Consider the following 27,571-nt stretch of genomic DNA (forward strand, 5'->3'; position numbering starts at 1 on the left):
TAAAACACGCAAAGGAGACGTGCTTAGAATCTGAAATTAGGCCCTGCGAGATAGCAGGGATGGCACCCCATCCTGCAAACCTGGGCTCCCTGGGGTGCTGGGATGCTCTGGACGGTGGCGCACCTGTTCTGTGGGGGTGCTGTGCAGTTGTCTGTCTTTTCTCTGCACGGAATTCTGCCTCTGAGGTCTGCCTTCTCTTAAAATCCTCCAAGCGACCACACAAAGTACAAAATCTTCTCTGGAAACAAGAGGCATCTCAGTTGAAGCCATGCACACCCTTAAGGCAATTCCAGGCCCTCCCTTAGGGCTCCAGATGTGAGAATTCCAGCTCATCCCAGGAAATTCGCATGTGCCCTGCAAATGTGGAGGGTTGAGCAGGGATCAGGAGGCTGATTTATAGCATGCAGTGCAGCGTGTGTACGTGTGTACGTGTGTGTGTGTGTGTGTGTGTGTGTGTGTGTTGGGGTCCAAGTCATGCCAGCTTGACTGAGGCACTTTCATCAGTGAGTGGAAAAATCTGTCGATTAAACGAGTCCCATCCTCTAACTAACAGAGACGGGAAGGAAGGGCACAGCCACGCCCTCCTTGGCCTGGGGACTTTGGCCTCTCCTAGCACAGACCAGGAGAGAGGCTGGGGTGTCTTTCCCAGAAGCAAGAGAGTTGGCCTTTGGCTGGTATGGTGAGGCAAGGAGGAAATAGTAGGGCCCAGACAGAACTGACATTGCTCTGGAGCTGTGTAAGGGGTGGGTTTTCAGCAGAGTACTTAAGAAGAGCAGTCGTGTGAGCTGGGAAAGAGGAAATGCAATATGACTGTAATTACAAACTGCCTTGAATGATCTCATATGTGTTTTCTGATTTGTGAAATCTTTCTGCCTGATGGTTTCCTTGTTTGCTTGTTTTTAGTCAGGGTCTTACTCTGTCTCCCAGGCTGGAGTGCGGGGTGGCATCACGGCTTACTGCAGCCTCAACATCCTAGGCTCAGGTGATCCTTCTACCTCAGACTCCGAGCAGCTGGAAAATAGGCACATGCCACCACACCCAGCTCATTTTTTGATTATTTTTTGGTAGAGACTGGTTCTCACTATGTTTCCCAAGTTGGTGCTGAACTCCTGGGCTCAAGGGATCCTCCCAAGGAGCTGGGATGACAGACGTGAGCCACCACCGCAGTCAACCTCCTGAGGGGTTTGAAGTCTTAGATAGGCTTTCCCCCCCAGTTTGCATGCTCTAATGGGCAGCTGATATATGATCAGGAAACAGAAACAGGTCTTGGCTGAAGTTTTTAAAAAGACCAAGAGTCCACGACAAGAAACTCCCACATTGTGTCTGGAGTCTGATGGAAAGGATGAGTAGATTCTCTGCTACTTCAGAACCACTTTGCTATGACCATGCTCACCCAGCCACATGCTTAGCACTCAGCTTGGAAAATCCTACCCGTTCAAGAAAGTCAGAATGAGTTTTCTGTTATTAGCACTTCAATTACTACCTACCTCAAAGGCAATCTGTAGTGTGGGAAAGTAACATTAAATAAAACTGCTCGGATAGCTGGAAGCACGAAGGATTGAGAAAGCCCATTCTGAACAGCACTGGGAGGCTTTGTGTCTATTTATGTTTTCCCTGAGCTCATAGTAAAGTAAAACTGAACCCTCTGGGTGCTCCACAAAGTTTCTGGGCAAGTGTGACTGGCTGACTACGCTGGAGTTTAGATTTTTCATGGATGATATAAAAAGCATGCACGTGAGAATAATTTAGAGTTGGCTGTATTAGCATCTTCTCTCTGGGCAGCACAAATACAGACTTTCTTTTAACATTTGAGACACACAGCCTCATATGACTGCATTTCACTCACGAGAAAGCACACTGCACTTCATCGAGGATGCTGAGGTCTATGTGGTCTTGTGGACCACACTCTTGAACTCAGAGCGAATTGCCTCAAGCTACTTCTCTGTTCAAGTCAACCACAGGAGGAGAAACAGAAGGGCTTGTCAGGTGACTGAGGGCAGAGCCAAGACGGAACCTCCGGGTCCCGCCTCATCTTTCCAGCCTTGAAACTGAAAGCTCATCCTGTGACTCGGATTAATTTTGTCCACAAGCAGACTGACCGCAACACATAAATGCTTTCTCAGAAAGATGAGATCTGGGTGAAAGTCCCACCGTCACCTCAAGAGAGAGCAGACCCAGAAGTGACCTCCACCTAGGAGGCCTCATTAAATCACGCAGCAGCAATGGGCCGAGGCTGTGAGGACAGTTTTCACTCAGGCTGTCACTGATGGCAGTTTGGGTTCCACCTAGGGGCTGCAGTAGACCCTAAAAGCAATCAGTGAGCCACCTGAGTCGTGACTCCTATTTAACAGCTCTGGATCCATTTCCTTCCTGTCCTTGTACCAGCACTGCTAGGTCAGCAGCTGCCCCAGACCCATTAAAATCCCCTAAAAGCCCCGCAACCCTGGCCACAGCACAAGCCCACACCCACCTCTGTGTGTTCATGTGTGGGCAGGAAACAGGGATTTCGCCTACAGCCTGGACCCACAGGAACAAAGTGGGTTTTCTGTTTCAACTTTATCTACTTGATATTCTGTAGTTGACCATCTATCTACTTGTTTCGTGATTATCTTTACAAAAACAAAAACAACAACAAAAAAACAGAAAACGTCAGATTCAAAGCAGTGAGAAAAGAAGGTGAAACCCCATAGAACCCCCAACCCCATGTGGCCAAGACAACTACTGGCTGCTGGGCTTGTCCCACCTACATCTGAGAAGGAATTTGTTTTTGTTTTTTGTTTTTTTGCAAGAAAATTTATCAGATTTATTTCAAAGAGCATCATCGTAATACTATAAGAAAAGGATTGACAGTGGTGGGAAACTATGGGGGGGGAAGGGAGATGGGATTAACGGTAGTAAATATCTGTCTGGGGATGGGGAGACACCCCTTATCAACAAGGGTGCCTGAACGAAACATATTTGTATACCTAACCCTTAACTGTACCCCACAATACCAAAATAAAAACATTGATTAATAAAAAAAAGGAACTTATTAATGGTGTTGCAAATTGCCATTACTGTTGTGGACTGAATTATGTGTCGTCGCCAATGTGACTGTATTAGAAGATAGAGCCTTTCAGGGGTAATTAAGGGTAAGTGAGGCTACGAGAGTAGGGCTCTAATCCAGTAGGATTGGTGTCCTCATCAAAAGAGAAAAGGACATCAGGACATGCATACATAGGAGAAAGGCCATGTGAGGTCCCAGCCAGAAGGTGGCCCTTTCCAGGAGCTGATCCTGCCAGTACTTTGATCTTGGACTTCCCTCTAGGACGGTGAGAAAATGAATGACTGTTGTTTAAGCCACCCAGTTGGTGGTGTTTTGTTGTGGCAGCCCTAGCAACTGAGGACAATTACCATGGCTAAAGAAGTAAACAATAAATCATTACTATCTGACAAGGATAACTTTTAAAGGGAGCTGACCAGTTATCACCGAATTTGATAGACCCTAAGAATAATTTCAGATGTACCATAAAACTAAATTGTGCATCTGCTTGCTGTGCTGAGATCTAGTAGCTGATACAACTTTTCAAATAGGCTTATGCTTTTTGCATGAATAACAGCTGTAGGTCACCAACCTACAGGCTTAGTTGACAGCCTTCCTCTCCATGAAAGTACTCTAACTAAATGAGAGGCATTGACTGGACCCCGTTCCTCTTCCTGCTCTTGGCTGTGTGTCCCTCTGAGAGAGGTGGCAACTGGACCCACAACCCAGCACCTTGATGACTTCCAGTGTGGTTGTTAGGGAATAACATGTGATTGGGTCTATTGCTTAAACCTTAATCACTGAGCAGAGAAAACAAGAAAGACAAACAGAACTTACAGTTACTTTCCATGAAAAGCATTCTTGAGCATGGGAATCTCTGGTTCCTACCTATCTGTCCCCAAGGGGTCTGGCAGGAGAACCCACCAATGGACAGAACCTTGGGGTACACACCTGTGGGTGTCCGTGCTGTGAACTCGGGGTCAAAGTGGAAGGTGTCCTCAGGCCTGCCCACTGCTGGCTTGAATGGTGGCTTGACCTCCTTCCGGTACAGCTTCTGCAAGGAAGACAAGACGGGGTGCTGAGGAAGGACAGTCATCGCCAGGGAATGCTGGAGAAAATTAGGAAGTGACTTCAGGAGGCAAAGCTATTCCTACACACTGTCTCTCAACCTTTGTCTCATGAAAGGATCTCTGAGTACTCAGAAATAGATATGAATATGTAACATAGATAATGCAATATACATTAATCTATGTAGTATCATGGATAATATAGTACAGACAATAAGTATATATTACATAACACATATAAAAGGCATAGTTTGAGGTATAAGGGTCTGGAGACATGCTAAGTGTTCTTCACTTCAGGGCAGGAGTTTTCATGTTTCTCTTTGGTAGTAGAATTTTATTCTCCAAGTAAAACCCTATAGGACAGCAGCCACTTGCTCCCACTCAGAAAATGGCAATGAAGGAGCCTCCTGGCTCTGTCCTCCCCACCCTGGGACACTGGGGCCATCATGGAACTTCAGTTCTGTGGGTCAGTGTGAGACCACTGACTCAGAAATGCTCCAGGGTTCTTGTCACCCAAGTGTCCCAGGCCTGTGCTCCAGAGCCTTGGCACCTCTGCTGGGATCCTGCCTTGATGGGGTAAGAATGAGGCTTCTCGGGCTCTGGGAACACCTGCATCTGCAGAGACTAGTCCTTCCCATGGTCAATGGAATGTCACAACCTGGAATAGAACGAGCTTGAACAGAATACCACAATCACAGATGCAATGCTATGACTTCAGGTGGAACGACTTGACCATAGACAGAATGCCACGACCTTGGCTAGAATGACTTGACCTTGGACATAATGTCATGACAGAATACCATGACTTTGAATGGAACAACTTGACCACAGATAGAATGCCACAAGTTTGGACAAAATGACTTAACCTTGGACAGAGTGACTGACCTCAAATAGAGGATGGGTGGAATGCCAATTGACCTTGGATGGAATGCCACGACCTTGGATAATGCCACAACCTTGGACAGAACAACTTGATCTCGGACAGAATGCCATGACCACAGACAGAATGCCATGACTTTGGATGGGACAACTCAACTACAAACAGAATGCCATGAACTTGGACAGAACGCCATGACCTTGGTTAGAACGAGTCAACCTCAGACAGAATGCCATGACCATGGACAGAATGCCACAACTTTAGACAGAACAACTCAACCACAGACAAAATGCCATGAGCTTGGACAAAACAACTCAAATTTAAACAGAATGACTTGACCTCAGATAGAACACTATAACCTCAGATGGAATATCACAACCTTGGATGGAACGTCATGACCCTGGACAGAAGAACTTGACCTCAGACAGAATGACTCAACCTCAAATAGAATGACTCAACCTTGGACAGAAGGATGACTTTGGAGAGAATGTCATGACCATGGATGGAACGCCACAACCTTGGACAAAATGCCACTACCTCAGATGGAATGCTATGACCTCGGGAAAAATGACTTGACCTTAGATGGAATACACAACCTCGGATGGAACAACTTGACCTTGGATGGAATGATGGAATAACTTGACCATAGACAGAATGCCATAACCTCAGGCAGGAATGCCATGACCTTGGATGGAATGTCATGACCTCAGACAAAATGGCCTTGGATGGGAAGACTTGACCTTGAATGCAACAACTTGTCATCAGACAGAACCCCATGAAACTCGAGCAGAAAAACTTGACCTTGGATGGAATGACTTGACCTCAGATGGACTGACTCGACCACAGACAGAACGCTGTGAACTCAGGCAGGAATAACTTGACCTCTGACAGAATACCATGACTTTGAAGAGAATGACTTGATCTCATATTGAATGACTCAACTTCAGATGGAACACCACGACCATGGATGGAACAACATGACCTTGCATGGAATGCCCTGACGTTGAATGGAATGCCACAACCTTAGAAAACACCATGACGTCGGATGGAGCTCCACGACCATGGAATGCCATGACTTAAGATGGAATGCCATGACTTTGGACAGAATGCCACAACATTGGCTAGAATGCCACAACCATGGATGGAACACCACTACCATGAATGGAATGCACCACCATAATGGAATCCCATGACTTTGGAAGGAATGACACAGACTTGGAAGGAATGACTCAACCTTGGATGGAATGCACAGAACGTCCACACCTTCATGGCACCAGGCTTAGAACTGCCTTTAGAAAATGCTTTCCAAAGACTGGGGAAGATGGCGGCCGAGCCAGTCGGATTATGTGAGTCCCCGGGTGAGTGAGTGAGTGTATGGAAAATTTTGTGTACATGCTAGTGAGCGAGTGGGCATGTGAGTGGCTGACTGAGGGCTAGGGAGCTAGCAGCCAGGGCTCTCCTGGTGCAGCGGCTGGTGCCACAGCTGCTGGGCTTGGACCCTAGCAATTCCCAGGACACAAAAGCAGAGTGCCATTTTTTTTCTTTTATTTTCTTTTTTTTTTTAAATCAACAAATCCTCCCTGGGAAGAAAATGCTGGGAGAGACTGTCTAAGTGGGGGCTCGTGAGCCAGTGGCCAGGCCCCTGGTGCTGCAGCTTCTCTGTTTTGTCCCTGGCTCTTCCCAGGTCTCAGAAGCTGAGTGCCATTATTATTATTATTATTATTATTACTATTTTTTGAGTTGGAGTCTCACTCTGTCGCCCAGACTGGAGTGCAGTGGCCGCTCCCGGCCACCGCAGCCTCGACCTGCTGGGCTCCGGCGATCCTTCCGCCTCAGCCTTCCAAGTAGCCGGAATTACAGGCATGCGCTACCACGACCGGTTGATTTTTTGATTTATTGTAGAGATGAGGTCTCGCTGCCCAGGTAGGACTCAAACCCGCGGGCTCAGGCAATCCACTCACCTCAGCCTCCCAAAGGCGCGGGATTACAGGCTGAGCCACCGAGCCCGGCTATTATTATTTTTTAAATGGACAAAAGTGGAGGGGAGAAAATATTGTCCCAGGTTCTCCCTCACTGGTGCAACAGGAGAGAGACTGCTGGCTCCTGGCTTTGCCTCACCACTTCAACGCCTGGCAGGGCACTGGCAGCAGGGGCTGCAGAGGGAGCCCAGAGGCAAAGTTCCACGGAAGAGGATGAGAGAGGCACCCCACCGCCATCTTGAAGGGAGGGCATGAAAGTGCTCCAACTCGCTCACCACAGAGCAACAGACCTGATCTCTGACTGGTGGATCAACTACTCAGGGATTGATCATGACCCAGAGGGAATATCCGGAAAGCACCAACTTCAGAGAGACCTGATGAGTGCTGCGTTCTAGGTGCTCCACCCCCTACCCTGATCCAGCTGTGGGACAAAGGGTGTGGCCAGAAAAGGATAAGGAAGAACTCCAAAGAGATCAGTGGTGAGTTTGGGGCTGACCCAAACCCTTTCCTCCCCAGCAATCTTCTGAATGTCAGACCCACACAGCTGGACCACGACTGAGTGGGACAAACCTAGGTGGAGCCTGGACGTCAGTCGCAATAGGAGAACTCCATTCCAGGATAGGCCTGGCTTGGGGTAACCCCCTTCCCCCCTACCCGCGTGTACATACCTGGGGAAGAGACAATCCTGCACCTCCCCATCGGAGGAGATCTCCCTGACCATACGAGAGTGGGAGAGGAGGACTGCAGCCCCGTCCACCCCCGTTGCCCTTCCTCCTTCCCTGCTTCAGACACTGAGGAGAGAGTGAAAGAGGTGGCTCTGCAGGTGAGACCTGATTAGAGGAACAATTATAGAGTCTGCCACAAGAGGGCAGGTTTAAAAAAAATTTTTTTTTAACTGTATGTTAGTTCATTTATTTTAAAAATATTTTTCCTTTGTGCATGAATGTCTATGTGAGGGTTTGATCTGCATCCCCTCTCAAATATTTTTTTGTTTCTTCATTTATTTGTTGTTTTCTGTTTATGTGTGTATGTGAATGATTGAGTGTTCCTCTTTCAATTTTGTTGTTGTTGTTGGTTTATTTTTACTCTTTTGTTCTTCTGGGTTTTTAACTTTTCATTTCTTATAGTTTAATGTGTGTGTCAATATATGTGTGAGGGTTTCACCTGAATTCCATTTCCCACCCCCTCTGGTCTTTCTGTTTTTCTTTTTTATTCACTTTATGCGAGGCATGTATGTGTGTGTTTAACTTTCTTGGTTTTTTGTTGTGGTGGTTTCTTTTGTTTCACTCTGTTGTTATTCCAGTTTGTTTGGCTGTGTGTGTGTTCAGTTGTTTTTTGCATTGGTTTCTGCTTTGCATAGTCATATAGAGTGGTGGCAGGGAGTGGTCTTGGGGAATACATATCACAATAAGTGGACATTGTAATTTGCAAGTAGTTTCTGAATCCTAGAGCCCCATCCCTTACTTTATTCGAATTTCAAAAACTACAAGAGACAGCAAAGCTTCCCATCCACCATCCTATTTCAAAACAGAACAAATCCAGAACCCAGATAAGGGAAAAACTGAGATCTGAGAACTGAGCAAAAATCAGAAGGGAAAACCTTTTCCACTGAAACTGAATAACAGAACTAAAGAGAAAGACAAGAGATCTGTCACAAATGAGGAAAAACCAAAAGAATACCTCAGGCAATTTCAAGTATACCAAAGAAAAAACTCCTGAAAAATCAGACCTTGGTGCCAAACAATGGAAGTCACCAATGACTGGCCCCAGAATACGACTGGGATTAGGGAATGGATGGAATGAGTGAATAAGACTCAAGAAAGAAAGATGCAACACTGAAAGTACTTGTAACAGAGCTTTTGGCAATGAAAAATTTCATTCAGGAAATAAATAACAAGATGACAAGCATGGAAAGCAGAATCAATCTAGCTGAAGAAAGAATCTCAGAACTTGATGACCAGAACATGGAATTAACCTGATCTGTAAAAAACATAGAAAGAAGACTCAGACAGAAAGAACAAAGCCTACAAGAGATGTGTGATTACATCAAGAGGCTGAACCTACGCCTGACTGGTATCGCAGAAGAAGAAAGGGAAATGGAGAAGAATTTGGAGCAAGTCTTTTAGGAGGTAATCCAAGAAAACTTTCCTCATCTCACCAGAGATGTGACTAGCCAAACACAAGAGATACAGAGAACCCCACAAGACATCAAATGAGACCAGAGTGGAATAAAAATAAATATCAATACCAACAACATTTCCTCAAAGCCCACAAAGACATGGATATTAAATAGCATGATGCCAAACAATCACTGGGTCAACACTGAAATCAAAGCAGAAATCAAAAGATTCCTGGAAACAAATGAAAATGAAGAAACATCTTACCAAAACCTCTAGTATACCATGAAAACAATTCTAAAAGGGGAATTTATATCTCTACAAGCACACATCAAGAAAATGGAAAGGTCACAAGTGGAGAGCCTAACAAATCACCTAAGGGAGCTGGAAAGAGAAGACCACCAAAACCCCAACTTTAACAGAAGAATCCAAATCACCAAAATAGGGGCCCAAATACAGGACATAGAAGACAAAAATATCATAGAAAACATCAACAAAACAAAAAGCTGGTTCTTTGAAAGAATTAACAACATTGATGGACCCCTAGTCAGAATGACCAAGAAAAAACCCAAAAAACACAATTGGAAATACAAAAGATCAAATCACAACTGATCCTAAAGAAATAAAATAGATTATTAGAGATTACTATGTACAGCTATATGGAAACAAACTTGATAACCTAAATGAAATGGAGGACTTTCCGATATCACACGACCTCCCCAGGTTGAAACAAGAAGACATTGAGACACTAAACAAACCAATAACAACCCATATGAAAACTACATACAAAAAAAAAAGCCCTGGACCGGATGACTTTCTAGCAGAATTCTACAAAACGTACAAGGAGGAGCTGATACCAATACTTTTTAAAGTAATTTAGGCAATTGAGAAAGATGGAATTCTCCCCAAATCATTTTACAGAGCTAACATCACACTGATACCCCAAACCGGGTAAAGATCCAACAAAAAAAGAGAACTACAGGCCAATATCCCTTATGAACATAGACGCAAAAATCCTCAACAAGATTCTAGCAAATTGGATCCAAAAACACATCTCAAAAATCATCCACCTTGACCAAGTAGGCTTCATCCCCAGGATGTAATTAAATACATCAACAGATGTAAAAACAAGAACCACATGATTACATCATTTGATGAAATCCAGCATCCCTTCTTGATAAAACCCTCAAACACCTAGGTATAGAAGGAACATACCTCAAAATAGTAAGTGCCATCTACGATAAACCCAGAGCTAACATACTTCTAAATGGACAGAGACTGGAAACATTTCCCCTAAAAACTGGAATAAGACAAGGCTGTTCACTCTCACCCCTCTTGTTCATCATTGTGTTGGAAGTCCTAGCTTGGGCAATTAGACAAGAGAAGGCAATCCAGGGTATCCAAATAGGAAAAGAGGAAGTCAAGTTATCCCACTTTGCTGATGATATGATCCTATACCTTGAAAACCCAAGAGAATCTGTCAAAAACCTGCTTGCACTGATAAATAACTTTGGCAAAGTCTCAGGCACAAAATAAATGTGCAAAAGACAGGTGCATTCCTATACACCAACAACAAGCAGGCAAAGACCCAAATTAAAAGCACAATCTCATTCACAACAGCCACTAAAAAAAAAAAAAAAAAAAAAAATGAAATACCTTGGCATCTTCCTAACCAGAGAAGTGAAAGAACTTTACAATGAGAACCACAAAACACTGCTCAAAAAAGATCCAAGAAGACACAAACAATGGAAAAATATTACATGCTCATGGATAGGAAGAATCAGCATTGTTAAAATGTCCATCCTACCAAAGGCAATCTACAGATTCAATGCAATACCATTAAGTTACCAACATCATTCTTCTCAGACTTGGAAATGACAATACGAAATTCATATGGAAACATAAACGACCACGAATAGCCAAAACAATTCTTAGTAGAAGAAACAAAGCAGGAGGCATTACACTTCCAGACTTCAAACTTTACTATAAGGCTACAGTAATCAAAACAGCCTGGTATTGGTACAAGAACAGGCACATAGACCAATGGAACAGGATAGAGATTCTGGAAGCAAAGCCTCAATTTCTCACCCAACTCATCTTTGACAAAGCCTCCAATAACAACCACTGGGAAGAGGAGAACCTATTCAGTAAATAGTGCTGGGAAAACTGGCTGATAACATGCAGAAGATTGAAACAGGATCCCTACCTATCACCATACACAAAAGTTAACTCGAAATGGATCAAAGACCTAAACGTAAAACCTCAAACTATAAGAATCTTAGAAAACGTAGAAGACAACCTTATGGAAATTGGAACTGGCAACCAATTCCTATTCAGAACCCTAAATGCCCATACCTTAAGAAATAAGATAGACAAGTGGGACCTCATCAAACTAACGAGCTTTAACAAAGCAAAAGAAACCACCAAGAGAGCAGGGAGACAGCCCACAGAATGGGAAAAAAAATATTTGCCAACTGTATATCTGACTAAGGCCTAACATCTAGGATCTACAAGGAACTCAAATGAGCCAAAAGGAAAAACAAACAGCCCCATTACAAAGTAGGCAAATGACATGAATAGATACTTCTCAAAAGAAGATACACAGGCAGCCAACAGACACATGAAAAAGTGCTCAGCCTCACCGATCATCAGAGAAATGCAAATCAAAGCCACACTGAAATATCACCTAACCCCAGTAAGAATAGCCATCATTAATAAAACAAACAATAACAGATGCTGGCTAGGATGCCGAGAAAAAGAAACACTCTACACTGCTGGTGGGAATGCAAACTAGTGCAACCTCTTTGGAAGACAGTGTGGCAGTTTCCGAAAGAACTAGAAACTGACCTTCCATATGACCCAGCAATTTCCCTCTGGGGAATATACCCAGAGGAACTCAAATCATTCTACAAAAAAGACACCTGCACACATATGTTTGTTGCAGCTCTATTCACAATTGCAAAAACATGGAACCAACCATGTTGCCCATCAAAGCTGGACTGGATTTTAAAAAATGTGGTACATATACACAATGGAATATTATGCAGCCCAAGAAGGACAAACATATGGACTTCGCAGCAACTTGGATGGATTTAGAGTCGATTATACTCAGTGATCTATCACAGAAACAAAGAAAGTGATTGGCAGTAGTGGGAAACTGCTAGGGGAGGGAGGGGCATACCTCATCAACAAGGGTAATTGCATAATCAATGTTTGTAACCCTGAATTGTACCCTACATCTTTATAATAATAATAAAAAAAAGAAACTGAAGGGCTGAAAAAGAAAAAGGAAAAGCTTTCCACACCAGAGACAGGCTGCAATCCTCAGGGGGCCAGGACTCATTCTGATGGGATGGTTTGATCTAAGAAAGTGATGCAAAGGTATTTGGAACCGGCGTAGCTACTGAGGTGGGTGCCACTGCAGGTGGTGACTAGATGGAAGGCAGCCAGCCAGGTGAATGGGGCTTGGGAGAAGCGTGGAAGGGGCCCAGCAGCCCCAGGCCAGGGGCTTCCATGTGGATTTGGAAGAGATGCCTCGTTTCAGTCAAGTCGCAGTTGGTGTAATGGCAGGGCTGGGTGAGTGACAGGGGGGTCTTGCTGTGCCTGTTGAGCATAGAGTTTTCCTAATCCTGCCTGGTCAGGTCCCCAAGGTGTTAGCTGAAAACACTGGTTCCCAGGTCCTTCCATGGCATTCCTGCCTAACAGGATCTGAAGCTCAGCTCTGGGGGACTCTGATGGGCAGGCAGGTCTGGGAAACAGATGCAGTGACTCTAGTCAACACCTGCTTTAAATCTCTCAAGGACACTGGAAAGCTGATTCCATAGCTCTGTAAGATGTGGAAACTGAGGCTAGGAGAGGAAGGGCAACCTGTCCAAGGCCAAGGGTGAGTAGGGGTCAATGGGGAGGAGGAGCTGGGTCTTCTGACCTCCCATTACACAGAGGCTTGGGAAGGCTCCTCAGAGAGGGGAGGGGGAAGCCAGAGCCTCAGAGGCTCAGGTGCTGCCAGAAGGTTGGACACTGTCCCAGCCTGACCCTGAGCTCTGCTGGGACTTGTGAGGCCGCAGGAGCTGCTGCTGGATGTGTGAGGGCACATGGACTATTTAACTCAGCCCCAAAGTATTGGTCACTTCCTGCCCTGGATGCACAGCTTTCATGAAGAATCGAGTTACTCTGGCAGCCCTTTCCAGAAATGGAGAGACGCTGCTTTCTGCAGCAAGGCAGGTGCAGGTCAGAATCAACTTCCTGGCACAGGCATCTGTCAGAAGGATGGCTTGTGGCATGGGGGCTCTGGCCTGACGGAGACCCTTGCCCATCACCAAGGCCATTCCTCACACCCTGAGTTTCCTATGACCCGGGTTATTAAGAATATATGTCTTGCTGGGGTCAAAACCACACCACATCCTCACCCTCTGAGAGAGAGACAGAGTCAGAGAGAGAGACAGAGAGAAAGAGTCAGAGAGAGAGATGGAGAGAGATACGGAGAAAGAGAGATAGAGAGTCAGGGAGAGAGGCAGAGAGAGACAGAAACAGAGTGATAGAGACAGACACAGAGATAGACAGAGACAGACAGAGACAGAAAAGAGGCACAGAGAGATAGAGAGGGAGGAAGGAAGGGAGGGAGAAAGGGAGGGAGGCAGAGAGAGTAGGGGAAAGACAGACAGAGAGATAGAGAGAGACGGAGTCAGAGAGGGAGACAGACACACACACAGAGACAGAGACAGAGAAACAGACAGAATAAAAAAGAGACAGAGAGACAGAGAGAGAGTGAGATCCACCACAGAGCCAGGCCTCCCATTTTTATCATGAGGAAGAGTTTATTTGCACAAGAGATTTCCATTAAAAACCAAACCAAACCCCAAACTGGCTGCCACGTGTCAATTCGAATGCCAGACGCTTGCCTCTGGAAAGCTGGTGCTCACACAGCTGCTCCTCCAAAAGCCCTGCCAGTTCCTCTATCTCTTCCTCCACCTGGGAGCCCCTGTGGCGTGGGGGGCCCGACGTGTCACCCATACTTGCCCTGTTGCAGTCACAGCTGCCGAGAAGACAATCCCTCAGCTCAGTGCTTCTTGGAGGGGTTTTGCCAAGGCCTGGACACATGCCATCACCTGTGTGAGTGCTGTGGCATGGGGCTGGAGGAGCTCATGATGCCCTGTGATGCCCAAATGCCAATGACAACCAGGCGTACCACCCTGGCTTCACCGTTGCCACCTTCCCCACCCCTTCCTGCTGTGTTGCTGCCGGACCATCCACAGAGCAAGGCACAACGAGCTCCGTGGAGAGTCGGGCTGGAGTGAGGTGACCGGCCACTCTTCTCAGCCTCTTTTCTTTGCTGCAGACACCTCTGATGTGGCCAGCTGCCTCTGACTCTACACAGGCCGCATCCCCCGCCCTTCCCCAACGATGGGGCCTGTGCACATCACTTCACAGGGAGGATCCCAGTGCTTTGAGAACAGGGCAGCCAAGAGTGCACAGGTTTCAACTTGGACCACTCAGACTCCGGCCATGCCTTCACTGTCCAGGAGGCTGTCCCCTTCCCCCTCCTGTCTACAGCATCAGAATCAGATCTCTCACCTGCAGTGCTGCAGTGAGCCTCGTTGGCTGGGCACATCCCACCTGACTGTGAAGTATTTGGTGGTAGACCAGGCCCCGCCCCTCCATCCCAGGTAGCTGTACCACGTGCTTGGCACAAGCTTACCCTGTGTTCTGTCCAATCTGCACACTCAATTTCCTCCTCTGGCCCCTCTGGTGCTGGAAGTCACCTGGAGGATAACTACAGGGGGCCACAGAGCCCAGGTGGTCACTCAGTGCATCTCTGCCACACAGAAAGCCCCAGACCCCGAGGGCTGTGTGCCAGCAGACTGAGACTCCTTTGCTCTCTACGCCTCTGCGGTAGCTGAGTGCTCCAGCTCATGGGTTCTGATGCAGTAGGGGGTTGTTGTGTGCCTGCGAGAGCTTGCCCCGGGGGCCAGGCCCCCTTCTGTGCAGCAGGACCCTGCAGGCAGCCCACTCTACCCCATAACACAATCCATGTGCTGAGTGCATCTACAAACACCATCTGCCCATCGGGGTCACCAGATGTTAACCTGCCCCTGTCCCCCTGAGGCTGTTGCAACTTCTTTCTGGTCTGGGGCAGGCAGCCAGAGTCCCTGTGGGTCATTTGGGCTTTTTGGAGCTATCTGGCCCTTTGGACAGGTCTCCTGGGTGCTTGCTACAGTCTGAAAGGCTGGTCACTTTCTTCCTGCTGCTGCACAAGCATTTGGTCAGTGTGAATGTGCATTCGTGCTAACTGTGCTTTTTCTTTCCCTGGGTCCAAGGCTAAGAATGGATTTGAGGTTTAAAAACTCAGCTAGCCTCTCGTACTGTAACATAAACCACTGCATATGGCATTGCACTGCGAGCAAAACAGCAGTAGCATTTCTCCTGGGAGTCTGATGATGTATATGTTAGCAGTTCTGACCCAGATTCCTCCTCTCTGAGACTCTGGGACCATCTGACATGTAGAAAATGGGTGCTCATGATCAAATTCACTAGGCATCATTTCAAGTCAGCTCACTTGTCCAGGGATGCCAGAATGACACAATCTGGCAGTGACGTTGTCATGAATGTCTCCTGGAATGAGCGCATGTGAAGAAGCCCTAAGCAGGCCTGTCAGGACTCTATATATACCCCAAAGACCTTCAGATAAATGAGAAAAGGACAGGGGCAGCAGCATACAGATGGTCACTGGGCAGTGCAGTAGGAAATGGATTCCAGTCTGGGGTCATAGACCCCAACATCTGCTCTCTGCAGACAGTTTTGGCTTCAGGCATTTCAGAATTAATATGCTTCACTACGGCCAAGGACACATGTATAGATCATCCCTGAAATAGTCACACAGAAACATGCAGATGCAGAGAGAAGACAGGCTGCAGGGAGCCACGGGAAGAATCAAACTGACTTCTAAAGCATCATGACGGTGTGACAGGTCAGTGGTTCATGGTGTGGGACTTGGTCCACACAGTTTACCGTGGTGTAAGTGGTTCCTACAGAAGTGTCTGGATTTACAAGACAGGCAAACCAAAGGATCCATTGTACAAAGTGTCCTTGTTGGGTTCCCTGAAAGAGTGAGCTCTCCTGATGTATTTTTTTTGAGTCGGGTTTTCACTCTGTCACCCAGGATGGAGTGCAGTGGCACAATCATATCTCACTGCAGCCTTGACCTCCTGGGCTCCGGTGATCCTTCTGCCTCAGTCTCCCAAGTAGCTGGGACTACAGGAATGCACCACCATGTCCAGCTAATTCTCTAATTTTTTTATTTTTATTTTTGAGTAGGAGTCTCATTCTCACCCAGGCTGGAGTGCAGTGGCATGCTCATGGCCACCGCAACCTTCACTTGCTGGGCTTAGGCAATCCTTCCACCTCAGCCTTCCAAGTAGCTGGAACCACAGGCACATGCCACCATGCCTGGTTAATTTTTAAAATGTAGAGATGAGGTCTCACCAAGTTGCCCAGGTTGGTCTCCAACTACTGGGCTCAGGCAATCCTCTTGCCTCCACCTCCCAAAGTGCTGGGAATACAGACATAAGCCACCGTGCCTAGCTGATTTTTTTTTTTTGGTAGAGATGAGGTCTCACTATGTTTCCTAGGTTGATCTCAAATACCTGGGCTCAAGCAATTCTCCCACCTTGGCCTCCCAGAGTACTGGGATTATGGGCATAAGCTAGCACGCTTGGCCTTCTTAGAGTATTTCATGTGGAAATACATGGATAGAAATCTTCCTGACAGCAATGGGGTAACAACGCATGGGAACACCTGTACTATGAGGCCCTGACCTGCAGTTGACAGCTCTCAAACCCCAAACCTGCTCTCTGTGCAATATTGCGAGTGCTCTACTTGTGGGCAAGCAGGCCAGGGTGACATGAAGACCTGGAGTCCTTTCCTCCGCACCTGCCGGGATTCACAAGCCCAGGAAGACTCACACTCTGCCAGATCATCAGGCAAACTTGGGCAACCTTCTCATTGTCCTGTGCTTCAGTTTCCTCTAGAAGTCTCTTTTACCTCAGAGAACAATAGCTGATGCTGTACTTGGAAGGGTTTCAAAATGTACAAAGAGCAACAGGAGTATTAGTTGCCAGTATTGATACTCACTAATAATGAATAAGAGCAATGATAAAAGTCATTGCTATCATATACACGTAGGGTCCAGACCTGGGACAGTGTTCTGGAAACAAAGATGCTGATACAGAGATGTCCCTCACCCCAGTGACTCTGTGTCTGCGAGATCACCATCTCCGCCCCCAAAACATTTGTCTGGCTCAAGTCTCGCTGTGAGGAGTCAAGGCTGGGCTGGAGGCCATCCTCAGACTGGTTTGAGCTGCCTGAGGCAATGAAATTTCATGAAGCTTATTTTGGGTTTGTGCTGATTCTGTGTTCTCAGCATTGCTTCAGCTGGGAGGGAAAAATAAACACAGCTTCTACCTGCGGGACTCCACCATACCCTCAGCAGAGGTTTTCAGTCTATAATTAACTTGCAATTTTTCACTTAGCTAGGCACTTGGAGGCAGCTTTCAGAGGGCATGCCTCCCAAGAGATGGTGATTTGATGAGAGGTGGTGATTTGCCAGGCTCTGAAGGTGAGTTAAAAGGCAGAGCAGGACATGCAGGATGGGACCCACCTCACGGTCCCTGGCCCACCCTTCCATTGTCTCCACAGTGCTGTTGTCGAAAGATGGCTTCTGCTCCAGCAGATCACAGAAGACCCCAGGGCATGGCTGTTGGATGGCAGGTGTTTACTTAAAAAGATCTGCTGGCAGTTCTGGGTCACAGATGGAAGCAGAAAGCAAAATAAGTATCCTGTTTCCCAGCTGGATCCCAAGGCAAGTGCTTGGGTAAAGTGCCTGGGAGGGAATCCAATGATCGGAAAGCATCTTCTTGTGGGTCACTGCTGAGTGCCTGTGCCGCAGGGGGGACACCCCTTGGTGCGACCAGCTCTTGCCAATGAGGCCGCACCGTGGCTTTCAGTTATCCAAATTGCCAAAAACCAGGACAGGTGCGTCTGAGTTCAAGTGCCTGCTGTATAAATAACTATGAACATGGTGTCGCTTAGTCTCTGTCCCCTAAGGCACTAATGGTGGCTTGCCCAGGGTGGTACTGGGGGGGGGTCGCAGTTAACCATGAAGATACATGAGCAAACATGACGTGTGGGGGTGGTCAGTGGAGAAGGGGGAATCATTCCTCCCATCCCGGCCAGGCCTTGACAGCTTCCATAACCGCCGTGGGCCTAAGCGTGATGTTTTCCCACCTGCAGGCCTCCACTGAGATAGTCTTTCCTCTCCTCCCTCGGCCCTTCCTGTTAATTCCTGCTGTCCTCATCTCTCTCTCTGGACACTCCCACAGCACACATTTCTCTCTTTGGGGATGATGGTTTATGGGACACAGACTCCCAGGCCTGTGAGGAGCTTGGGGACAGAGCTGTGCCTTCTGTGGTTATGTCAGACACGGACACCTTACTCATGCAAGACCTGGGCAGGAGCCAAGGACGACTGATCAAATACATGGATCACGCAGAGGTGGTGTCTGGAGCACCTCGTCGTCCCTCAGTGTGCTTTCGGCTCTGAGTGCCGGGTAAAGCGAGGTCCTTCCAGCCTGCTAGCATCTGTCTGTCATCCTCTGGCAGGTCCAGAAAGGAGCAAAAACACGCGTGGTCTGCAGGGGCTCACACAGAGCCAAAACGAGGCCAAAATAGGGCACCAGAATACCCTTCTCCGCCTTCATTCTGTTCTGTTGCTCTCAGCACAGAGAAGCCACCTTCTTGGGGTGGGAGCTGGTCTGGGTTGATGATGGCCCTGGGCTTGGGCTCCCTGCTGGGCACGCTGGATGCACACTCAGCTCCCCCCGCACCCACCCATGTCCGCCACGTTGCCTGCAGCCTAGCACTCCCCAGGGCTATCTGTGTTCCACCTGCAGGCCCTTCTGGGACAGCCCCCTCCTGCAGGTACTTCTGGCTGAGACACGCTCTGTCCTTTGCCCTTGCAAAGGGTCCCTCCAGCCAAGTTCTCTGTGTGGAGCCTCCGCCAGGGGCGTGTCTTGGAGGGATGTCCCTGCCCTCCCAGCTGCGGCCTCGGGATCTCCCATCCCAAGCTGCCTCCCTTCCCTTCCACTCAGCAGGCTGGCTCTGTGTCCCAGCCTGGCCTTGGGGGGGCGGGTTAGTGTGGGGGGGATGCTCTCCTTGCACAGCCGCCTCCCCTGACCCGAGGGCCTGACATGACCTTGTCCCTTAGCCCTCACTCACTGGACGGCTGACTCATTCACTCATTCACTCACTCACTCACTCTTTAGCCATTCATTCACTCACTCACTCATCCACTGACTCATTCACTCATTCCCTCCCTCACCCACTCACACATTCACTCACTCACTCATTCCCTCACTTGTCCACTCCCTGTACACTCACTCACTACTCATTCACTGACTCATTCCTTCACTCACCCACTCCTTATTCAATCTCTCCCTCACTCACCCACCGATTCATTCATTCATCCACTCATTTATTCATCACTCACTCACTCGCCCACTCATTCGTTCACTGACTCATTCATCCACTCACTCACCCACTTCTTATTCATTCACTCACTTACTGCTCATCCCCTGATTCATACACTCACTTGTTTATCCAATCACTCACGCACTCACCCACTCACACACTCACTGACCCATTCATCTGTTACTCACACACTCACTCATGCACGAGCTCATTCTTCATGCGCGCACTCACCCACTCGTTATTCATTCACTCCTCATTTGTTCCTTTGCTCACTCATGCACTCACTTATCCACTCACTCATGCACTTATTCATTCTTTCCTTCATTCGTTCACTGACTCATTCATCCACTCACTCATTTATTCAGTCATCCACTTGCTCACTCATTCACCCACTTCTCACTCATTCCTTCACTTACTCACTCATTCATTCACCCGCTCACTCGCCCACTATCTCATTCATCCCCTAACTCACTCCTTCACTCACCCACTCACTCATGCACACATTCACTTGCTCATCCACTCTTGATTCACTTCTTCATTCAATTCACTCTCTGATTCACTCGTCCTCACACCCACTCACCCGTTCACTGGTTCATTCACTCTTGATCAGTTTCTTCACTTAATTCACTCACTCATTCACCCACTCACTCATTCACACACTCACTCGCTCATTCACTTATTCATCCACTCTTGATTCATTTCTTCTCTTAATTAGTTCACTCACTCATACATACTCACTCACTCAATCATTCATCCACTCTTGATTCATTTCTTCACTTAATTCACTCACTCATTCACACACACTCATTTACACATTCACTCGCTCATTCACTTATGCATCCACTCAATTCATTTCCTCACTTAATTCACTCGTTCACTCACTCATTCACACGCTAACTTGCTCATTCACTTATTCATCCACTCTTGATTCATTTCTTCACTTAATTCACTCACTCATTCACACATTCACTTACTTATCACTTATTCATCCACTCTTGATTCATTTTTTCACTTATTCACTCACTCACTCATACACTCACTCACTCATTCACTCACTCGCTCGTTCACTTATTAACATACTCACTCATTCACTCATTTACTCACTCCACTCATCTACTCCTTATTCATTCACAGCAGCATATAGCGTCGAATAAGTGAATAAGCAAATAACGTGTGAAGACATTGAACTGTGCCGTTCCACCCAGACCCCCAGTGTAATGGAGCTGCCAATGCATGGTCCTTCACGAGTGATGCTACCCCTCAGGGCCACGTCCAGGTTCATGTGCTGCGCTAACTGTCCCAGGGCACATGCAGGCCCAAAGTAATGAGACTTGTTGCCACATAAGGTTTGCCACAGGAAATCAATTCCTGCTCTCTAGTGATCAGCTCACGCGGCCCCCAGGTGCTGTCTGTGAGGGGACAGCCTGAGAATCCAGGCAACTTACATTTTCAGCAAAGCTGAGTGAAGGGAGGCTTCCAGGGAGGCAGTGGCTTTCATTTCTTGGGGGTTCTGTCCTCTTCATTTTTTGTTTTTTTTGGACACAATCTGATTTTTATTTGGTCTTTGAACAATGGCTAAAAAAAAAATCTGACTTGGAGGCCACAGATATACTGAAATTTTACATGCTTCTCTCTCATCCTACTTTGAAAAGAAATCTGGTCTTACAAAGGTCCCCTAATCAGACCTGCCAAACCAGGCTTTAAACAATCCTGATTGTTCCCCAGTTTGAAGGCTTTGCTGGGGCCCAAGGTGCAGGGGGAGGGGCCTGTTGATTCCATCTAGCACATGAATGGACACATCCTCAGAGGCAGAAGCTGGGCATGGAGTGGAACTGCCCACTGTCAGCCACATCAGCCGCCTTGGGCTGAAACTCACAGAGGCACCAACCTCCATGAGGACACAAAAGAAGACAGAAAGCATCACGTAGATTTTAAAAAGTTCTGTGCTTTGAAGTGTATTTTTATTTAAAAAAAAAAAAATTCCATTAAGCCCGGGCATAGTGGCCCATGCCTGTAATCCCAGCATTTTGGGAGGTCAAGGTGGGAGGACTGCTTGACACTAGAAGTTTGAGATCAGCCTAGACAACACAGTGAGACCTTGTCTCTATAAAAATAAAAAAATTAGCCAGGCATGGAAGCACACAGCGGTAGCCCCTGCTATGTGGGAGGCTGAAGTGGAAGGATCTCCTGAGCCCAGCAAGTCGAGGCTGTGTGAATCATAATGGTGCCACTGTACCCAGCTTGGGTGACAGAGTGAAACCCCCAACTAAAAAAAAATTGTTAAAATTCTCCAAAGTCCTTCTTTAGAGTCAATCATACTCAGTGATTTATCACAGAAACAAAGAACAGAGTTCCATATGTTCTCACCCATAAGAGGATTTTGAACAATTATAATGCTGTAAGAAAGCACTTGGCAGTAATGGGAAACTGTCAGGGGAGGGGGTGTGGGATTGGCAGTTGAGGGAAACTGCTAAGGGAGGGAGGGACATACCTCATCAACAAGGGTACCTGCATGATCAGTGTTTGTATACCTAACCCTGAATTATACCCCACAATAAAAATTATTTATAATAATTTATAATAAAAATTAAAAAAAATTCTCCAAAGTTAATCTGTTAGGACACAAAAAGAAAATCCCAAATGTAATTATTTTCGTGTTCACCTAAAGGCAAGGACTGAAAGCAACTGATACCAAGGAGGTATGTTCTTTCAAACACAAACAATAGCCTGGCTTTTTAGACACAGCAACCCCTTGATCAGCGGCTGTGTCAGAGCTGGCACCTGGGCAGAAACGAGGAGTTGGCTCGCAGCTCGGTGGGTAGTGAGATTCGGGAGCTTTTCCCACTGTGCCCAGCTTGGCTCTTAGAGCTGGAAACAGAGGCAATGCAGTTGCCTTGAGAGGTGCTCCAGGCTACCGTGCAACAATAGGGCACTGGTGGCGAAAAATGTGACTTTTACTGTGAGGGTGGCAGCCCGACTCCAGAGGACACATGCAGCAGCAGCCCAACCCTGAGCATCCTGGTTGAGTGGTCTTGGGGCTCTCATCCACAGCCCTTGTGGGTGCAAGATGACAATTCTTCCTCAGGATCAGTCAGAAGAGTGCCATCCCCCCACTTAAGCCCCATCTCTGACAGGCAGGGGAAGTTGAAGGAAGAAACTAGGGAATTCAGGCCTGCAGCGGATAGGGAGGGGCGCTGCCTCTTCTGTGTCCCTAAGCTGTCAGTCTTTCAGGGGTCCCCAGAGTTCTGCCCGAGGGGGCCTCATCTGGTACTCATGCCGACCTGCTCACAATCTGGACACCTGGGAGTATGCATGAGCAGCTGTGTGCTCCCTGAGCCCCACCTCCCTGTCATGTGTGTGCTCCCGGGGACCATGGCATGCGACTTACATTCCAGTCTATGGTGACAAAGAAAGGATGGCGTTTAATTTCCTCTACTCCATCAATGCCAGCACCTGTTACAACAGTAAGCAGAGGTCATGCATCAGAACACAGCCAAGAGGACAGTTGCCACTGATAGTTCCTAATACAGCAGTGGGGGACAGGGGTGCACAGATGTGAATCCTGAGGGTCCTCCCTGTTGGGAGAAGCCCAAGTGGCTGTCTGCTCCTGCCTGGGGCTCCTGCCTACCTGCCGGGGCACCTGCCCACCTGCCCTGTCTGCAGCTCATGAAGCCATGCCTCTGCCTGAGGGCTGATGACTCAGGAAGCTGGGTGGGCAAGAAGGTTGGGTGGGTGAGAGGAGGTGGAAAGAAGAGTGGGATGGGCCAGTCAGAGGCTGCTGGCTCCAGGTGTGGGGATGTCTGGACACTGGGCCTCACAGGGCTGATCTGGGGTTTCCCCAGGGAAGGGAAGGAGGCCAGAGATGCAGGCCTGAGTCCTGGGGATGCCACAGCCTGGCCTCTGCCACACCTATCCACACCCGTACCTGCTCAGACAGGTGGTTGTCTCCCTGGAGACTGCTTACAGACACGCTGCATCGTCCATGATTGCCACCCTACCTCTTTCCTTACCTTGGGGCTTACATCAAAATCCCAAGGCCCCGCGGAGAGGGAGGGAGGAGTGGGAGGAGCATGGAGGCCTCTTAGGGAGGAGATATGATCCCACCTGACACTGTCATGGTGGACCTATGTCACTACACACCCACCAAAATCATCGCCATCCACCAGCGTGCACCTGAGTGTGAACAGGGACTTTAGCTGGTGACAGTCAGTGTTGGTTTGTCAACTGTACCAAATGTGCCCCTCACAAGAGCTGTCACTATGAGAGGAAGCTGTGGGGGTGAGGGGCTCCCGGGAAACGTGCTGTGGCTTCTGTAAACTTAAGAGCTGCCCTCAAAGCAAAGCCTGTCAATGAGAAGACAGAATCCAAGGCCCCAGGGCTCGTGCTTTCTCCAGGATAGAAGGCCAGAGAGGAGCCGGTTCTCCTAGCGGTGAGTCGGGAATGGCAGGTTTGGTGAGAATGGGTGCAGGACACAAAGTGGCTGGGGCCTCCTGCCTGCCTGGATCCATGTCTAGGAGCCGCTGGATCCTGAGGCAGGGCTGCCCCATCTGCTGCCAGGGGTACTTTCTGATGCCAGTTCCTAACAGCCCTGCTCCAAGTCATAACCTTGTCACACTGTCTACACCCACCCAGCAGAGGCAGCTGACACTCCGGCTCATACCTCAGCTCACACCCCAGCTGTCACTCCAGCTCATACTCTGGCTCACATTCCGGCTTCGCTCATACCTCAGCTGACCGCCCACTCCTGGCTCAAATCAGGGCTCACACCCTGGCTTGGCTCACACTCTGACTTGGCTCACACCCCAGCTCAGCTCACACCTCAGTTCACACCCCAGCTCACACCCCAGCTCTCACACCTGGCTTACACACCCATTCACACCCCAGTTCTCACTCTAAGCTCACACCCTGCCTCACACCCAAGCTTTCACTCTTGGCTCACATCCCAGCTCACACTCCAGCTCAGATCCCAGTTCTCACTCCCACAGTAGTGGGAGGGCCTTGGACCCGGCAGAGAAGCTGATGAGTAGGGAGATGTGAAGGGCAGGGCAAGGCCGCCCAGAGTCTCTGTGGTTACCACAGGAGCTGCCTGGCCTGTCCTGCCTAAAACCTCAGTGGCTGGCCTGTGAAGGGGGTGCAGGTGGAGCTGAGCTCCTCCCTACCGGTCACTAGGAGTTACAGCAGATGACGCCCTTGTGGGCTCACCACGCTGGTGTCCTGGCCCTTCCGACCCTTTGTCCCAAGCACTGGCTACGATATGGACACGCCTGTCCCACAGAGAGGTCGGGAGCAGCTGCAGCCTCCAGGTCTCCAGGTGGACAAAGGCTCCGGGCTACCTCCCTCACCCCTGGGAGCCCAGGCAGGCCACATGTCCAGAAAGAACTGATTTGATGAGACATCCGGATGTGCTCTTACACTGCTCATAAACAAATGGTATTTGGGAACTCACCCTTGGATATGATCTTGCACCTGGGAAGGAGTCAGAGGGGGGTCTCAGACTGGGGACTGCTCCTTCCGGGGACATGGTACACCAGGCAGATGCAGCACACTCGTGTCTCAGGAACCCCATGCACTGTTCCCACTTCACAGAAGAGGAAACTGAGGCAGATGTAGGTTGTGTAACTTGCTCAAGGTCATACCAGAGGCCATGAGTTATAGAAATGGGGTTTGGAGGCGGTCTGTCACACTTAGTGACATGTCTCTCTTCTGATGTGAGCCTTTCTTTTGAGGACACTCTGGATTTTCCAGTCCACCTCCCTTGTTCTCCTATAAAACCTGAGCCCAGAGAGCTGAGGACAGGTACTTAAATGGCTGCTTTGATGAAACTTTCAGAATAGATGGTCTGACTTCCCACACGCCCACTCATGTGAAGACCTCCTCTGATGATGGTCAGACTCCAGACTGAAAAGTCCTTCCACCATGGTGACCTAGTGAGAGGAAGACCTGCCACTGGCATGCATATCTCCCTGGCTCTCCTGCTTGGTGACCACTGGGTGCCCGGCCAGAAGCCCTGTCGAAAGGCAGGTTATTTGAGCAAGCAATTCCGAGGCCCCAGGGCATGCACCTGTCTGGCACCCTGTCGATCTCTTTGAAGAATCTAATTGACATTTTGTGCCCATTACATTTCACTCTCATGTGTCATTTGCAAACACGCTCTGCAGGAACAGTAAAAAGCGAGGAGCAAAGGAAATACAGACACGGCGGAACCCACTCTGTGATAAGCATGTGCTGGGTTTTCTTACATCACGGAGTCAACACGGTCTTATCTTCACCTTCCTACAACCCTGAACATTTACCATAATACTATAAGAAAGGAATTGGCAGTAGCTGGAACTTGCCAGGGGAGGGGGGAGGTGTGGAAATCACCACATACACAACATCAATAAGGGTACCTGATCTCAAACCAGGCAGAGTAGGGACCAAAGGGAGGCCTGAACTTCACCTGTATAATACCCACTTGCATACCTCATCCTGAATTGTACTTCACATCTTAAAAAAAAAAAATAAACAAAGTATTGCTGTAGAAAGCAAAAACAACAACAACAACAACAACTTTGCATCATGTTTGTGGTTTGAGGCCTCAGCAGGCAGAGTCAGCAGTGTGTTAACACTCTGGTTATTACTAAAAAAATCGCAAGTGTCCCAAAGGGAAACACACAAATAGTGCCCTCAGCTCTTTGAAACCTGCATCAAGCCTCCCGGAATGGGAGGGTTTATCCTTTTGGATTCGAGTCCTATTTAACCTCTCCTGAAATTTGTTATAATAGGCTGTGAGATAATAGGCTGTGAGATAAAAACTTGGCTACCCTGTTTTTATCTCATCTGGACACATTGGACAGGTTGCAGTGAGCAGTTGATCAGTCAGGAAGTATATGTGCTGATATCTGAATCTCAGCCGACTCACTGTGGAATCCTGGCTGATGACATGGAACATCTCACTCAGTCCTTGGATCTAGGTCACAAAGCCTGGGCATGAACACAAACTGGACAGAAACGTCTAGAAACATTTAGAATGGAATAAGACTTCTCTCATGTCAGACATGGAGACTTGTCATTAAGTTCCAAAGCCAGAGAAACAGGACTGTGAAAGTTGAGTGAGAAGTAGAGTCAATAATTCATACTTGGCTGGGCACGGTGGCTCACACCTGTAATCCCAGCACTTTGGGAGACAGACGCAAGAGGACTGCCTGAGTCAACAGGCTCAAGATCAGCCTGGACAACTTGGCAAAGCTATGCCTCTACAATAAATCAAGAGATTAGCTGGGTGTGGGGTGCGTGCCTGTGGTACCAACTACTTGGAAGGTTGAGGTGGAAGGATCGCCTGAGCCCAGCAGGTCGAGGCTGTGGTGGCCGTGAATGTGCCACTGCATTCCAGCCTGGGTGACAGAATGAGACTCTGACTCAAAAAAAATAAAATTAATACTTTTTTTTCGGAAGTAAGAACACCTAATTATGCTTGTTCTAATCAATTTTGGTCTCTCTCCAAACCAGGATATCACTGAACATAGTTATCCAAGTCTCAAATTTCCAACACTTTGGTTAAGGGTGTAATTTGGCAATGAATTGGAACTTTCTTATATCAATGTACAGTTTTAAAATGCAGCATAGTGCCTAGGATAGGATTTATTTTTGCATTGCACTGATTCTATGCAGCTCTTAACTTCACATTTTTAACAAAGTCATCCACTCATTTCATTGTGAGCTTCTAAATTCTCCGTAAACTGTTCCCAAAAGATTTAGACAGCTGCCAAAAAAATATTTCCATTGAGTCTTTGTGTCACAGATAAACTTTGGGAAATGGTTAATTCCTGGATTCTTTGGGACACTTTTGAAATGTTTACATTTTTACTGTTTTAGAGTCACACAACATTCATTTCTCATTCTTTTGGGAGTACTCAGAATTAGCTCTGTTGATTGCTTGTTTTCCATGCATGCTGCAAGTTTTTTCTAACTGGTGTATTTTTATTTTTATTTTTTTGAGACAAGGGCTT

At 47.7% G+C, this 27,571-nt stretch overlaps 1 protein-coding gene across 1 annotated transcript in view; it reads right to left on the minus strand.

Moving 5' to 3' along the window:
* RPS6KA2 (ribosomal protein S6 kinase A2) overlaps positions 1-27,571 on the minus strand; it is a 133,512-nt gene that overhangs the window by 34,488 nt on the left and 71,453 nt on the right. Inside the window, exons 10-11 of the mRNA XM_021712222.1 lie at positions 22,972-23,036; positions 3,974-4,076 (exon numbers count right to left, since the gene is read on the minus strand). Coding sequence (XP_021567897.1) covers positions 3,974-4,076; positions 22,972-23,036 — 168 coding nt within the window. The remainder of the gene's footprint in view (positions 1-3,973; positions 4,077-22,971; positions 23,037-27,571) is intronic.

This window comes from Carlito syrichta, unplaced genomic scaffold, assembly GCF_000164805.1.
Source record: "Carlito syrichta isolate Samal-C Ts95f unplaced genomic scaffold, Tarsius_syrichta-2.0.1 Scaffold303137, whole genome shotgun sequence".
In the NCBI taxonomy this organism is placed as follows: domain Eukaryota; kingdom Metazoa; phylum Chordata; class Mammalia; order Primates; family Tarsiidae; genus Carlito; species Carlito syrichta.